Source organism: Theropithecus gelada, chromosome 1 (genome assembly GCF_003255815.1).
Source record: "Theropithecus gelada isolate Dixy chromosome 1, Tgel_1.0, whole genome shotgun sequence".
Classification (NCBI taxonomy): domain Eukaryota; kingdom Metazoa; phylum Chordata; class Mammalia; order Primates; family Cercopithecidae; genus Theropithecus; species Theropithecus gelada.
In genome coordinates this window covers 4868004-4883535 of record NC_037668.1, presented here as the reverse complement: position 1 = coordinate 4883535, position 15532 = coordinate 4868004, and the positions used below count along the sequence as shown (strand labels likewise).

Here is a 15532-nt window from a genome sequence, read left to right as displayed (position 1 = left end):
GAACAGTATGCTGCCTTAGGCTGCACCTTCCCAGAAGCAGACCCCAAGACAAAGATTAGAGGAAAAGTAGTTTATTTGGGAGCAAATCTCACAAAGCTATAGTAGGGGACAGAAGAAGTGAGACACAGAAGGGAAGGAAGCCTTACAGGTACATTTATGAGCAGGTTACAGCTGTGGGTACTGGGCTCTGGAAGACTTAATAGAACATGCTTCAGAGTTGTCCTACTTGAGGAAGCTGTCATATTTATCTACCAACTCTTACACATCACTGAGGGCTGCTCCCAGAGCTGTGAACTCAACACCAGCCTGTCTCACCTGAGTTGGGCAAGCTCCTATGGCCAGGAGCTACTTGTTGCAGGAAGCTATAGGTATATATAAAAAGAGGAGATTTATTTTTACAGAATTTATTACCTATGCACTTGATTAAATTAGAGCATTAAAAAAGACAACCCTTGGCTGGGCGCAGTGGCTCACCTGAGGTCAGGAGTTCAAGACCAGCCTGGCCAACATAGTGAACTCTCGCCTCTACTAAAAATACAAAAATTAGCTGGGCATGGTGGTGCGTGCCTGTAATCCCAGCTACTTGGGAGGCTGAGGCAGGAGAATTGCTTAAACCCAGGAGGTAGAGGTTGCAGTGAGCCAAGATCGTACACTGCACTCTAGGCTGGGTGACAGAGCGAGACTCCTCCTCCTCCTCAAAAAAAAAAAAGACAACTCTTGGTAATTGTTGTTGAAGCACAGCTTAACACAATATAATACAGGTACAATTAGGTACTGATCTTCTCAGTCACCTGTACCTATTCTGACCTTAGAGTTAGTGAAGCTTAAATATTAAATCACCCTAAATTTAGAAAGTCAAACCTCTGCTAGGATATTAAACTTCAATCCAGATAGGCATCAAATGAGTTAACAGCTATCTTATTCAGCTGCCTGTCTACCCTGACATCCGCATTAGAAATCTACTTCTGGGCAAGATGCAGTGGCTCATGCCTGTAATCCCAGAAATTTGGGAGGCCGAGGCGGGTGGATCACCTGAGGTCAGGAGATTGAGACCAGCCTGACCAACATGAAGAAACCCCGCCTGCACTAAAAATAGAGAATTAGCCGGGCGTGGTGGCACATGCCTGTAATCCCAGCTACTTGGGAGGCCGAGGCAGGAGAATCACTTGAACCCAGGAGCCAGAGGTTGCAAAGAGCCGAGATCATGCCATTGCACCTCTAGCCTGGGCAATAAGAGCAAAACTCCGTCTCAAAAATCAATCAATCAATCAATCAATCAATCAATCAATCAATCTACTTCTGCTAGGCTATTTATATTCCAAAACACCTGCCATTCTCTCTAGTTATAAGTTTTAGAAATTAACCCAGCCTGGGCTGAGAAGTGGAGGTTGCAGTTAGCTGAGATCATGTCACTGTACTCCAGTCTGGGTGATGGAGTGAGACTATCCCAAAAAATAATAATAATTATTATTATTAATTTTAATTCTTTCCTAAAACTGCTGTTTGATAATTCCTAGATATATCTTATGTTTCCTTTAAAGGAAAAATAACAATAACCATGTTGCCATATACTCTACATACTATCCTTTATCAACTCAGAATAGCTCTCTCTGTTTACTACCCCAAGAAGGAGGCTTCTATTTCTATTCACTACCATCAGTCTCCCTTTGCATCTACATATACTTGGTCCTTATTTAATACCAGAGCAACTTGCACATGTTTTAAAGATGTGAAGTTTTAAGTCTATAAACATGTTGGAATCTCACCTGAATCTTAAGCACTCCAACCACCTGGGCTGTAGGTGGTGTGATGGTGAACTTCCACTCTGATCTCCAACGACCATTCCTATTAAAACACACACACACAACATTGCAGAATTAGCAATAAGCACAAGAAAGAAGTGATTTGCCACTGAGGTACAGAAGTTGGGAAAGAGGGGTGCAAAAAAAGAAAAAAAAAAAAAAGAGAAACTGTCATTTCCAGTTTGGCAAACCCAAAGCTCTGTCTACTCAAATAAAAGTCTGAATCTAAGTGGCCTGACCATAAGCCTTTTCTAAGTTATTTTGACTTTCATTTTTCCTTTTTTCCCTCGAAATGGAAAACCATGCCTATTCTGCTCATGGGAGGCTCTTCCAAAATCAGATGAATAGGCTGCTGAGTTATGCAATTAACCCAAGTAGCATTAACCCTAAGCCAAGTAAAACTCAGATTTTCAACAGGGCACTTTACTAATCACTTGTTCTCACTCAAAGTAAGAGTAACTTTTAAAGGAAAATATAATTATAAAACCCAGAACTGTAAGGAATCTTAATCTCTCATTTACAGATAGAAAACTGAAGTCTGTAAGTTAAATAATTATTCCAAGCTAGTTGGATTAAAAACCAAGTATCAACTGCTGGTTTCTTTCGGATATAAATTAGATACAAATAGAAGAGAATATCTATTTCTTACCAGAAGTTTTTAGGCTGAAACTGGTGGCTTTCAATACATGCAATAATAGTCTGTTGCCCGTCGATAGTTTTAGCATAAACCTATTATTGGGAAAACAAAAATAGTTAAATAGACTCCAAACACATTTAATTTAAACAACACGCATTGTACAAAAGTGGCGTGTTAAATCCTTGGGGGAGACAAAGAATCAGATAAAATGAGCTTACAACACAATAGTGCACATGGGATATGAAAACAAAGCAGAACATGTTAGGTTCTACCAGAGACAGTGATACAACGAAAACAGAGGGAAATACTGCTCTTGGTTTGGGGTACAAGGCGGGTGCCATTTAGGCTGGGTCATACAAGACAGATGAGATTCTGATAAGTGGAGACTGAAAACAAAGGCGAGACAGGAAACTAAGGACTTGTTCAGTGAAAGGCTGATAGTTCTGTCATGTTTGGAGGGTGTGTGTGAAGTGAACCAATGAAAGACAAAACAGGATGGTGGATTTAGGTCATGTAATAGTAGATGTAAAGTAAGAAGTTTAAGACTTTATTCTATAGGCAATAGAGAGACAGCAAAACATGACTAGAACTAATATTGTGGGAGAATAATCAATACTGGTATTCAAGATAAAACGAAGAAAAGCTGAAGCTTGGTTAGGAGGCCACAGGATTAATCTAGGCAACAAGCCAGGGTTGTATTAAAGGGAATGGAAAGGAAGAGCTGCATACAGAATGCAGAAGAACAATCAAAGTCTAGCAGAATATTGCAAATGACAGGCAAAGGAAAGAAGGAACTAAAGGGTGACTAAAAAGATGGTGGTGTCATTAACAAACTGGGAACTACAGATGGAGATATCTAGTTAGTAGTTAGAAACACTAACTCTTCCTTAGTGTGGGAGAGGTGAATGGAAATACAATCACCAAGGGAAAGTAAGAAAAAAAAAGTGCTTTATAGTCCACAAAATATGTTTCTACATGTATTTTCTTTTTCCTCCAATAAATCTGATGAAATATATTGTTATCATCTACAGATGAGAAGTTGAAGTTCACAAAGCTTCTTGCCTAAGGTGACTCAGAAAGTGGTAAAGCTAGAATCCAAAGGTAGAATCCCCACTGTTTTTGTGACACCGAAGTCTATGTTACTTTACCTGCATTAAATGAACTATGAACTTTGGGGAATGCCTACATTTACAAAGGTAGGGGAAAAAAAGAACTTAGTACAAACAGAGTAAGAATAATTAGGGGGCTGGGTGCAATGGCTCACACCTGTAATCCCAGCACTCTGAGAGGCCGTGGCAGGGGGGATCACCTGAGGTCAGGAGTTCAAGACCAGCCTGGCCAACACGGTGGAACCCCGTCTCTACTAAAAATACAAAAATTAGCCAGGTGTGGTGGTGGGTGCCTGTAATCCCAGCTACTCGGGAGGCTGAGGCAGGAAAATTGCATGAACCTGAGAGGCGGAGGTTGCAGTGAGCTGAGATCATGCCACTGTACTCCAGCCTGGGCAAAAAGAGCAAAACTCCAGCCTAAGTAAAAGATAATTTCTAGAAGTAGTTGATTGGCTTCAGTGTGAAATGCCATTCGGAAGTCATAGACAAGGAAAAGGACATTGGACTAGGTAACTCACGAAGCATTAGTAAACTCAGAGCAGTTTCTGTACAATGGGGACTAAAGTAAAAAATCAAAGGGTTCAGAAGTAGAGAGAGGAAATGGCATTAGCAGGGGAAGAATGTGTACTGATTTGGTGGTGATGCAGGGAGAGATGAGAGAAGGGAAAAAGTGGAGAAGAGGGAGAAAGGGCAAAGTGGAAAGGGCAGACAAAGAAGGAGAAATAGGCCGGGCATGGTGGCTCATGCCTTGTAGTACACATACACACACACACACACACACACACACACACGTGGCTCATGCCTTGTAGTACACACACACACACACACACACACACACACACACACAAAAATTAGCTAGGTATGGTGGCATGCACCTGTGGTCCTAGCTACTTGGGAGGCTGAGGCGAACAGATCATGAGGTCAGGAGTTCAAGATCAGTCTGGCCAATATAGTGAAACCCCGTCTCTACTAAAAATATAAAAATTAGCCAGGTGTAGTGGCAGGCGCCTGTAATTCCAGCTACTCGGGAGGCTGAGGCAGGAGAATCGCTTGAGCCCAGGAAAGGGAGGTTGCAGGGAGCCTAGACCACACCATTGCACTCCAGCTTGGGAGACAGAGTTAGATTGTCTCAAAACAAAAAAAAAAAAAGATTTTCTGTCAGTTTCGATCCTTACAAAACATGGGAGATTAGATGCCTGTCAGAGGACAACGAAAAATGTTTGCAACACACTATGTAGAAAATGTGATAGGGAATAATGAGAGGAAATTATGGACTACTAAGCAGGTGAGCTGAAGACATAGTCACAGGACACTTATATACAGCAGACACCATCAGAACAATTCCATGACTTTCTGTAGCTCATATGATAGCTAAGGACACAGTAGGGTTATTTGGTGCTGGAGCTCTCCAAATTAAGAATGGGTAGTGACAAACTTTGAATGGATAACAGACAATAAATTCAAAGTATATTTAGGATTAAACAGTCAATTTCTAAATGGGAGTCTATCATGTCTCCCCTTTGCAATACTGGCTTCCCAACAGGAATTCCATACTTGTTCAGTCCACTATAATGGGTATTCTCATTTAAAAAAAAAAAAAAAAAAATCAAACATAATGACACCTAGCCTAACATTTATCTAACATTTATGTAGAGCTTACTTTGTGCCAGGCACTGTTCCAGGCATATATTACATATATTACTAATTCATTAAATCTTCACAACAACTCTGTGAGGTAAAAACAATTATTTCCATTTTACAGTCAAATAATTGAAGCACAGAGATGTTAAGTAATTTACCTAAGGTCATACAACTAATTAACTGGCAGGGCCAGGATTCAAACTAGTTAGTTAGGCTTCAAAGTAAGTGCTCCTAACTGTATTCTAGACTGCCATGTAATTCATCATTGCATATTTAAAATATTCTAGTGAAAATTGCTAAAAGAGATTTTCCCACAACAAAAAAATGATAAATATGTGTACTAATAATCCATGTTATTAGTTCAATACAGCCATTCCACAATGTATACATATTGAAAACATCATGTTGTACATACCATATTTTTGTCAATTTAAAAATAAAAAATATTCGAATCAATATTTTTCTTAATATGCCATAATTTTATAAAGGAAAAATCATGATAAAGTCAAATTTATCTATTTTTACAGTCAAGAGGTAGTAAAAGAAAATCAGGCCAGGCGCAGCAGTTCACGCCTGTAACCCCAGCACTTTGGGAGGCCAAGGCAGCCAGATCACCTGATATCAGGAGTTCGAGACCAGCCTGGCCAACACGGTGAAGCCCCGTCTCTAGTGTCTGTACTAAAAATATAAAAATTAGCCGGGTGTGTTGGTGGGCACTTGTAATCCCAGCTACTCAGGAGGCTGAAGCAGAAGAATTGCTTGAACCCAGGAGATGGAGGTTACAGTGAGCCGACAAGGTGCCCCTGCATTCTAGCCTGGGTGACAGAGTGAGACTTTGTCTCAAAAAACAAAACAACAACAACAAAAAGAAAATCATTCCTGATTTTTAAAAAATCGTTTGGTTTTTTTGTTTTTTGTTTTTTTGAGACAGTCTCACTCTGTTGCCCAGGCTGGAGTGTAGTGGGGTGGTCTCAGCTCACTGCAACCTCCACCTCCCTTGTTCAAGTGATTCTTGTGCCTCAGCATCCTGAGTAGCTGAGACTACAGGTGTGCACCACCACATCCAATTACTTTTTGTATGTTTTAAGTAGAGACAAAGTTTCACCATGTTGGCCAGGCTGGTCTCGAACTCCTGGCCTCAAGTGATCTGCCCACCTTGGCCTCCCAAAGTGCTGGGATTACAGGCATGAGCCACCGTACCCAGCCAATTGTTTAGTTCTAATAGTTTTGATTACCTAATATAAATATCTAAACTATGTAGAAGTAGCTTTGTGTAAAAATGCCTATATCAAAAAGTCACAAATATGAGCAATAGCTCTCTAAACAATCTTAGTATACCATTTTTTCTCTGTGTCCAAACCAAAGACCTTTTAGATCTGGGTAAAAATACAAACAAGAAAAAAATTAATTTAAAAGGTTAATTTAAAAAAAGAACGGAAAAAAAAAAAAACAAAGACCTTTTCCTGATGGGTGTAAGGCATTTCTCATAAGTCAAATGTGAAAACAGAATACACAGATATCTAAATTTTTTGTGCATTGGGATTTTTTTTTTTTTTTTTTTTTGAGACAGAGTCTCGCTCTGTCACCCAGGCTGGAGTGCAGTGGCCGGATCTCAGCTCACTGCAAGCTCCGCCTCCCGGGTTCACGCCATTCTCCTGCCTCAGCCTCCCGAGTAGCTGGGACTACAGGCGCCCGCCACCTCGCCCAGCTAGATTTTTTGTATTTTTTAGTAGAGACGGGGTTTCATCATCTTAGCCAGGATGGTCTCGATCTCCTGACCTCGTGATCTGCCTGTCTCGGCCTTCCAAAGTGCTGGGATTACAGGCTTGAGCCACCGCGCCCGGCGCATTGGGATTTTAAAAAGAACTTTTCCATATAAAAATTTCCATTTATTTATACCCCTTTCCAAAATGATTTAGGGAATAAAATGCAGAGGAGAAGAGAGCATGATTAAGAAGAAAGAAGGGATGTTTGGTAGGCCAAAGTCTCCAAAGGATAAGGTAAATATAAGAAAACACTCTTTGATAATGAAGCAGATACTTAACAGTACAGAAGCCGTTGGAATAATGGTCTTTCACATAGGCTCTTAAAGCACTGTCACAGGATTCTCTCCAAGACTTCAGACCTCCATCTACTTCTTCTGGCTGAGGGTCACTTGCTTCTTTCCGTAAGTGGTCAAATTTAAAGGAAATTTTGTTTCTTGGATCTAAAAATCTGCTATTACCCAGGTCACCGTGCTCTGTAATTAAGACCTTCCAAAGAATGATTAAACATATGAGTAACTTTGTAAAAAAGACAATTCTTACTGCCTTTTGTGAAACACATCAATAAAAATTCTGAGGCAGTTAACTTTTCATTTCGTCAGATTTCTCTTTCATAATTTTTCAACCAAGTCCCATATTATTAAGAATATTACATTTATGAATAAGTCAACTTTAAACTACAAAATATCCCCCATATTAATAATATACTTCATTTCTTGGTTTCTAATATATTATCTATATAGTTATTTTATACATAGCTGTGATAACTTTTATGTACACTTTTGTATTTTTTTCACAGATTTTTTCCAGAGTCATTATGAAACTTTAGGGCCATTACACTTAGCATTTATAATAGGTAATACATTCACATGGTTCAAAAATGAAAAAATACATAAAGTAAACTGTTTTCTCACCCCATTTTCCAACCACCAAAATCCTAAAGTAATAAATAAGTAGTCTAAATTTCAGGAGTGCCTCTGTTTTTCCATTAAATATGTCTGCTGTTACTCTTATCAAGGAGAATTAAAGACAGCTGGAAAACCTGTACGACTTAAATACTTCCATTTTCACTGTTCTTGTTAGAGGCTGCTCTCCTTTCTTGTCAAAGAAACTGCTAGTGTTATCAGAAAGAGGAAAAATATCGTAACATGTAGAGTACGTACAAAAACTAAAAAAACTAAGACAAATTTACTCAGCACCTGGTTCAGACATCTGCTTTGGTTTCTATTAATAGGATTTCTACTATGTCCCAGGCATAGCCTTCTAAAAGGCAATTATTACCTGATCTTCATATCCTTCTATCTTCACAGGCGTGAACTGATCCATGTTATACTGGGCAAATGCACTGTTTTTTTAAAAAGTTTTTTTTGAAAAAAAAAAAAGGAGGGAGAGAGAAAAGAATTATGTGTAAATAAACACAAAGGTGGTTCACAGAATAGTTAAAGGAAATGTGAAAACAGTACCCGGTACTTTTCCCCTTTCTCCCCAGACATCCAGTGTTAACATAATGCCTTCCAGCTTTCTGAAGGGACTCCTCTTCACGGAGATCTTGGAAGCTCCTTAAACTCTGAAATTACCTTTTCCTCTTTGCTCCTAAGCTCCAAAAGACCCTCTACTTAGACAATTCCAAAGTTGGTTTGTTTTGAGATAGTCTCACTATGTTGCCAGGCTGGCCTCAAACACCCGGGCTCAAGAGATTTCCCCATCTGTTTCCTGAGTAGCTGGGACTACAGGTGCGCACCACCACACTCAGCTAATTCCAAAGTTTGAAGCAATCTGATTATTGTGAACTGCCAACAATTTTAATTGTTTGGGCAGAAGCTTTCATTAATTAAAAAGAATTTTCCATTGATACACTATTTTGGAAATGATTTTTTTTTTCTCGGCTCTCAAAGTCACGAGAAACTATAATTAAATGTCAGAAGGCATCTGACATGCGAAGAAGGTGAAGTGAGAGTTGAGCATGAGTCAAGTATAAAAGCAGAGCCTCAGGCACAGAGTAGTTATTTTTAAAAGAGGAATGCGTAAATAATCAAAGTACATGCCTAATATTACTGTTTATTTGTCCAAAGCTTGATTTTTGAAATTCTGCATTTTTAATGGCTCTCTAATACATTTTACAAAGCTAAAGCAAAAAACAAGATAAAAGAAAGATGGAAATAAGAGTTACACTTATATTCTTGAAAAGTATCTGTCTTCTCACAGCATTCCCAATTTTAACCTATTAAAACAGACGGCTAGTATTTTTTTCCCATGTCAGACAGGTAATGTGCCAACATAACAAGGTTTGAGGGAGGCACATCTCACATGCATGTGAAAACTCAACCATCACACTTACGAACTACAAAAGGATGGAGACCACTAGTTTCAAGCAGAGTGTTAAACTTTCCCTAGGCTTTTCAAGATAAAGCAAAATAACAAAATGTCAACTTCTTCAAACATTTAAAGTTTTTTTTTTTTTTTTTTTTTTTTCAGATGCCAGGCTGGAGTGCAACGGCGTGATCTTGGTTCATTGCAACCTCCACTTCCCGGGTTCAAGCGATTCTCCTGCCTCAGCTGGATCATCTACTCAGCTAATCCTGAGTAGCTGGGATTACAGGCATGTGCCATCACGCCTGGCTAATTTCTGTATATTTAGTAGAGACAGGGTTTCTCCATGTTAGTCAGGCTGGTCTTGAACTCCCAACCTCAGGTGATCCGCCTGCCTCAGCCTCCCAAAGTGCTGGGATTACAGGAGTGAGCCACCGTGCCCAGCCTCTAAAGCTAATTTTCAATCTTATTTTGTTAAAAGTTATTACTGTCTATTTTGTTTATTTATTTATTTATTTTTTGGGCAGGGGATGGAGTTTCACTGTTGCCCAGGCTAGAGTGCTGTGGTGCAATCTTGGCTCACTGCAACCACCACCTTTCAGATTCAAGTGATTCTCCTGCCTCAGCCTCAAAAGTTATTACTGTGTTTTACTTCTTAAAGCACTACATCCCCATGTAGCAAAATTAATCCCAAACATATTGGCTCTTCAGAAAGGATATAAATTATTCATAAAAAGTAGAATAAATATTAGTTTAAAAAAAAAAACGAGTAAGAAGTAAATATTTTATTCTAGTATACGTCCTAAGACTATGGATTACAAACACTAACACGAAAATGTCCTTACCTTTAATTCCATCTCAAGTAAACAGGATCTCCATTTTATCAGCTGCCTAAGCCAAAAACTTGGGGTGATCTTTGATTCTTCTCTTTCTCTCACACTTCACATCCAGTCCATCAGTAAATCTTGTAGGCCCTACTTAAGTACATATTCAGAATCTGACTCCTTCCCACCACCCCCACTGCTACCACTCTAGTCCAACCACTAGCATCTATCCCTGAACTATTCTAATAGTCTTGCAATTACTCATCTTACCTCAGCTTTTGCCCCTCTACACAGGAGCTAGTGATTATTCTAAAATATAAGTCTCATTATGTTATTCTCTGCTCAAAACAATCTCACTATCTCTGTCAGAATGAAATTCACTCTTTAACGTAACTTACAACACCCTACTCATTCCAGAAGCTCTGGAATTATCTGGGGATGGTTCTGGTGGCCAGAAACAGGAGCAAATCCAGGAAAGATGGCAAATCTTAGCTACTTCAAGACCTTCATTTTATAAAGACTGAAGGCAATAATTGTGATAATGATTATGAAAACATTAATTGAGCAGTTACTATGAGGACTATGGCCAAGGGACTGAAATGCTTTAATACAGAAATAAGACTGAATTTTTCTTCTCTATGGAAAATCAAATATTTGGGTCTTCTCTATGGAAAATCAAATATTTAAAATTCTCTTAACAAGAGGGTTCCCTAAGAACCTATAGTCTATAAGAACCAGAATATTTATAAATACAAAGCTTTAGTGTCAGTGCAATTAAAGCAAATGAAGTATCTGAACTACATACCAACTTCTCTTAATCTTAACCAAAAGGCGGAGAAGCTACATACCAGCTTCTCTTTGGTTCTAATTGGAAATAGGATAACAGGCTTTAGTTTGCAATCACACTCGGGTGATATTCAACATCCACCCCTTTCAGCTTATCAAGTGATGTACAGAGCAGATTTATTGTGGGTAGCTCTCAAGGATAAAACTGGGACCAGTATGGCAGGCAAACTGAAGAACTTGCCTTGTGAGATTGTGAATTCCTTATTACTAGAAGCATTCAGATTAGATAACTGTCTATTGACAGATGTTGATTAAATTCTTTCAGTGAAAGAAAGCAGAGAGGAGTTAAACTAGCAAATGATGAATGTCCTTTTGTATGGCAGATTCTATGAATCTAAGAGAAACCATCATTAGAGTATATCTGATGTGAGCCTAGCTTCCTTAAATCAATGTATAATTAGGGTATCATTCATGATGACAATTACAGTAAAGCTATGCAAATTCTGTTTGCAGAATCTAGCCCCAAAATGAGTTCCAAAAAAGCAGTATGGACAGGGCAGATTGTTTCCCAGGCAGCAGCTCTTACAACAGTTTTCTATGGCTAAAATCTAAACCAATTATATATCATACCCAATGACTTTATGATAATTATTTGTTGCTCTGCATCAACATGTCCTTGTTCTGTCTCCCCATCCCTACCCCACCTAGCCATTATCCAACTCTTTACAAAGGAACTCTGAGCCAGTTGGGTAGACAGCAACTGAAACAGAACTTTGTGTTGAAGAGTAGAGTAGTGATAAAGCCAGACAACAGGGAGCGTTGAAAGCTACAGCAAGTTTAGATTTTATTATAGAAGGTATCAAAAAAAAAAAAAAAAAAAAAGAGGCACCATTGTAGTAGTTTTGAAGGCAAGGACACAATGGAAATATTTTAGAAAGATTAATTAGCTTCAGAGTGATAAGGAGTCAATGATTAGGTAACCTAATCATGCTTTTATCCTATGGTTAATTCTCACTATTAAGGCACTTTATTAATATTTGCTATTCTTAAACATTATCATTCCTCACTGGCAGATCATTCCTATGTATAGCTAGCTGTTTAAAAAAACTCAACATGAACTAGAACAACTGTAAAGGAAAACCTAACAGCTAGCATTAAACTCTGCTTTAATGGGGCAAATGTGGGCAGAAATAAAAACTAGTTCATATATTATAATAAGCTTTGAGGAAGTAAATAACAATTGGGGGAACATGTTTTTTCCAATTAAAAAAAACAACGAAAATTGCTAAACCCAACTGCTTTACTTTGAAGTATTTTAAACTTTGTTTTCAGGGTGCTAGTTCACTGTCAACATAGTTTATCCAATGTTAGAATAACATTCTAAGTGGATTTGGAAAGATACTTACTGTGCTGCCCCTTCCCTGAGGAGATTGTCATTATTAAGTAGTAGCCGAACATCTGAGGAAGAAAAATGTTACAATGTTCAGTGGAGGATAAATTTGAGAAATTTTAGCAGATTTCTAGATGCAATTTTTAAAATTCAGGCTTTGTAAGATTAGTCTTCAGGTGTACTATATGAGTAGAAATTCTAAACATGCAAATATAAAGATGCTAATGTTCACAGATTTGTGTACAATTATGTGTGCTATATAGTCTCAAGGAACTTCATAGCAAATGAGTAACATGGTTTATAGAAAGCCACAGGTAAAGAGTGCTAATTCTGTATTTAAATGAATCCTTTAATATGAGCATAGATTAAGAATTGCAGGCTCTTCTACAATATCATATCAAGAAAGCTAGGCACAATTCAGCCAGTGACAGTGAAATTCTTAAAACACATTTTTCATTGGAGAATCTAATGTGAGGTCTACAACCTTTTTAAAAAGCTGTGTGTCAGAAGTCTAGTCACTTTTTTTTTGGAGACGAAGTCTCGCTCTTGTCGCCCAGGCTGGAGTGCAATGGCGCAATCTCAGCTCACTCCAACCTCCACCTCCCCGGTTCAAGAGATTCTCCCGCCTCAGCCTCCTGAGTAGCTGGGATTACAGGCGCCTGCCACCACGCTCAGCTAACTTTTGTATTTTTAGTAGAGACGGGACTTCATCATGTTGGTCAGGTTGGTCTTGAACTCCTGACCTAAGGCGATCTGCCCACCTCAGCCTCCCAAAGTGCTGGGATTCCAGGTGTCAGCCACCACACCTGGCCTGTTAGTCAAGAATTTATCTGAGCTAAAGTTCAAGAAGAATTTTCTACTGAAAATTGAAAATTTCGGCTGGGCGCGGTGGCTCACGCCTGTAATCCTAGCACTTTGGGAAGCTGAGGCGGGCGGATCACGAGGTCAAGAGATTGAGACCATTCTGGCCAACATGGTGAAACCCCATCTCTTCTAAAAATACAAAAAAATTAGTGGAGCGTGGGGGTGAGCACCTGTAGTTCCAGCTACTTGGGAGGCAGGGGTTCCAGTGAGCCGAGATCACGCCACTGCACTCCAGACTGGCGACAGAGCAAGACTCTGTCAAAATAATAATAATAATAAAAAGAAAAAGAAAATTTCAACAGGAAAATTTATTTAAAATGTTACTAAGAATTTAGTCAATGTAAAAGACTAGAAAAAGGCTGCATTTGTTTCCTTTGCTGTTGGTGCTCAAAAGCCACAAACGGTTTTATAAAAAATATCTTGATTTACTTCTGTTATATCTTATACTCCTTGAAGCAAATGTTTATGTTTCTCCCAGTTACTTTTCCCAATTTTAGCAATCAAGATTATTATTGACTGTTCTACCATCTGGACCAGGTACAGAGGAATATCATACAGTTACTCTCGAGTAGCTAACTTTCTCATATAAAATTAGAATCTCAAAATAAATGTTTGCTAAACTGAACCAAGATGTACAACAATTATTATTTTACTTAAGGAATCTTTAAGATGAACTTAATAACTTAAAATGGGATTATGGTTATTTCATCATGAAGTTTAAGATGCTCCATCACATTTTCCATCTTGTAAAATGTATTAAGACAGCAGATAGTATGGAAAGTTGTAAATGTATTTAACTGTGGTTCCCCAACCTGCTGCGATTCAGAATCACCTGGTAAAGAACTTGATGAAATACAGATTAACCAGTTCCACCTCAGATCTAATGAATGCGAATCTTGAGGGGAAGATAAAGCTGAATCTGCATATTTAACAAGCTCCCCAGATATAGTCAGTTCGGCCCCACTGTCCCAAAAAAGTGTTCCATAACATGTGACTTCCTAAGGCAAAGCACTAAAGAAAATTAAGCTATGATCTATAAGGAAAAAATAGAACTATGAAAATAATTTAATATTTTCTACATTTATTGATACTAATCTGCCTTAAAATCTTTTCTCACATAAGACAGGCATCCTAATTTATGGGTTAGGAGCTTTATTTTGACTCAGACCTGGGTTTGAATTCTTGCTTTGACATTTACTAACTGGAGGACCTTGGACAAGTCATTTTAATTTCTTCGAATCTTGATTTACTTAGCTATAGCTACAACAAGTCATAAGAATTAAAACAGATAGCAAGTACTCAATAAATAATAGTAATTAAGGAGGGATTAAAATACTAATCTTTACTCACCATTGAATACTTCATTAAATTCCCCTGGGGGTGCATGAGTGATGAATTTAGCAGCTATGCGTACCTAAAGAGAAACAAAATTTACACTTAGAATTATGAAGAGTAACATATAAAAGGAGAAACAATTAACAAATTACAAAATTTTCATCACATCCCTTGAAAAAAATGTCCTGTTTAAACATTTACTGTTTAGCAGCCTTCAAATTTTCTTTTCATAAAGCACCCCAAAGCTGTTACTATCAATATAGGTACATTCTGATTTGGGAATATATGTGTTTTGATAAATCTGAATTTGTCTTTCAAAAACAGGATAATAGTTTTTGACCAAATACCTTACATTCACAAAAAGAGAAAGCTATGATCTAGATTATGAACATTTAAGCAAAACTAAATAAAATATTAGCAAATTATAGCATATCAATACCAATTCTCCCAATACAAGGATGGTTCAATATAATAAGTTACTGTAACTTACAAATTAAAAGACCAAAACCATGTGATCATCTCAACTCATGCTGAAAAAAAAATTAACACCTACTCCAATATCATAAAAAACCAAAACTATTAGTTTTTGGTAGATATAAAATAAATGCTTTTAACTTAATAAAGGGCTATCTACCAAAATTTTACAAAAACCTTAATAATGAAACATAAGCAATGTCACTAACTTTATTAACTAATTAATTTATTTTGAGATAGGGTCTTGGCTGTTGTCCAGGCTGGAGTGCAGTGGCATGATCAAGGCTTACTGCAGCCTCAACCTCCTGGGCTCAAGCGATCTTCCTGCCTCATACTTCCTGAGTAGCTGGGGCCACAGGAATGTGCCACCACACCTAATTTTGTAATTTTTATTTTTGTAGAGACAAGTCTCACCATGCCCAGGCTGGTCTCAAACTCCTAGGTTCAAGTGATCCTCTGGCCTCGGCCTTCCAAAGTGTTGGGGTTATAGGTGTGAACCACTGTGCCTGCCCTAAGTCATCAACTTTAATACAAGACAAAGATGACTCCTATCACCTCTACTATTCACCACTGTATTAAAGGGCATAAGGAATGCTA

General features: G+C 38.2%; 1 protein-coding gene and 1 non-coding gene across 2 annotated transcripts in view; both read right to left on the bottom strand.

The window, feature by feature from the left end:
• CAPZA1 (capping actin protein of muscle Z-line subunit alpha 1) overlaps nucleotides 1-15532 on the bottom strand; it is a 49398-nt gene that overhangs the window by 8618 nt on the left and 25248 nt on the right. The window contains exons 2-7 of the mRNA XM_025374931.1: nucleotides 14477-14540; nucleotides 12279-12330; nucleotides 8234-8297; nucleotides 7235-7441; nucleotides 2452-2531; nucleotides 1767-1845 (exon numbers count right to left, since the gene is read on the bottom strand). Coding sequence (XP_025230716.1) covers nucleotides 1767-1845; nucleotides 2452-2531; nucleotides 7235-7441; nucleotides 8234-8297; nucleotides 12279-12330; nucleotides 14477-14540 — 546 coding nt within the window. The remainder of the gene's footprint in view (nucleotides 1-1766; nucleotides 1846-2451; nucleotides 2532-7234; nucleotides 7442-8233; nucleotides 8298-12278; nucleotides 12331-14476; nucleotides 14541-15532) is intronic.
• Nucleotides 9207-9305, bottom strand: LOC112616394. Its single transcript, XR_003117627.1, has one exon. It is a non-coding gene; the product is annotated as a small nucleolar RNA U13 (small nucleolar RNA).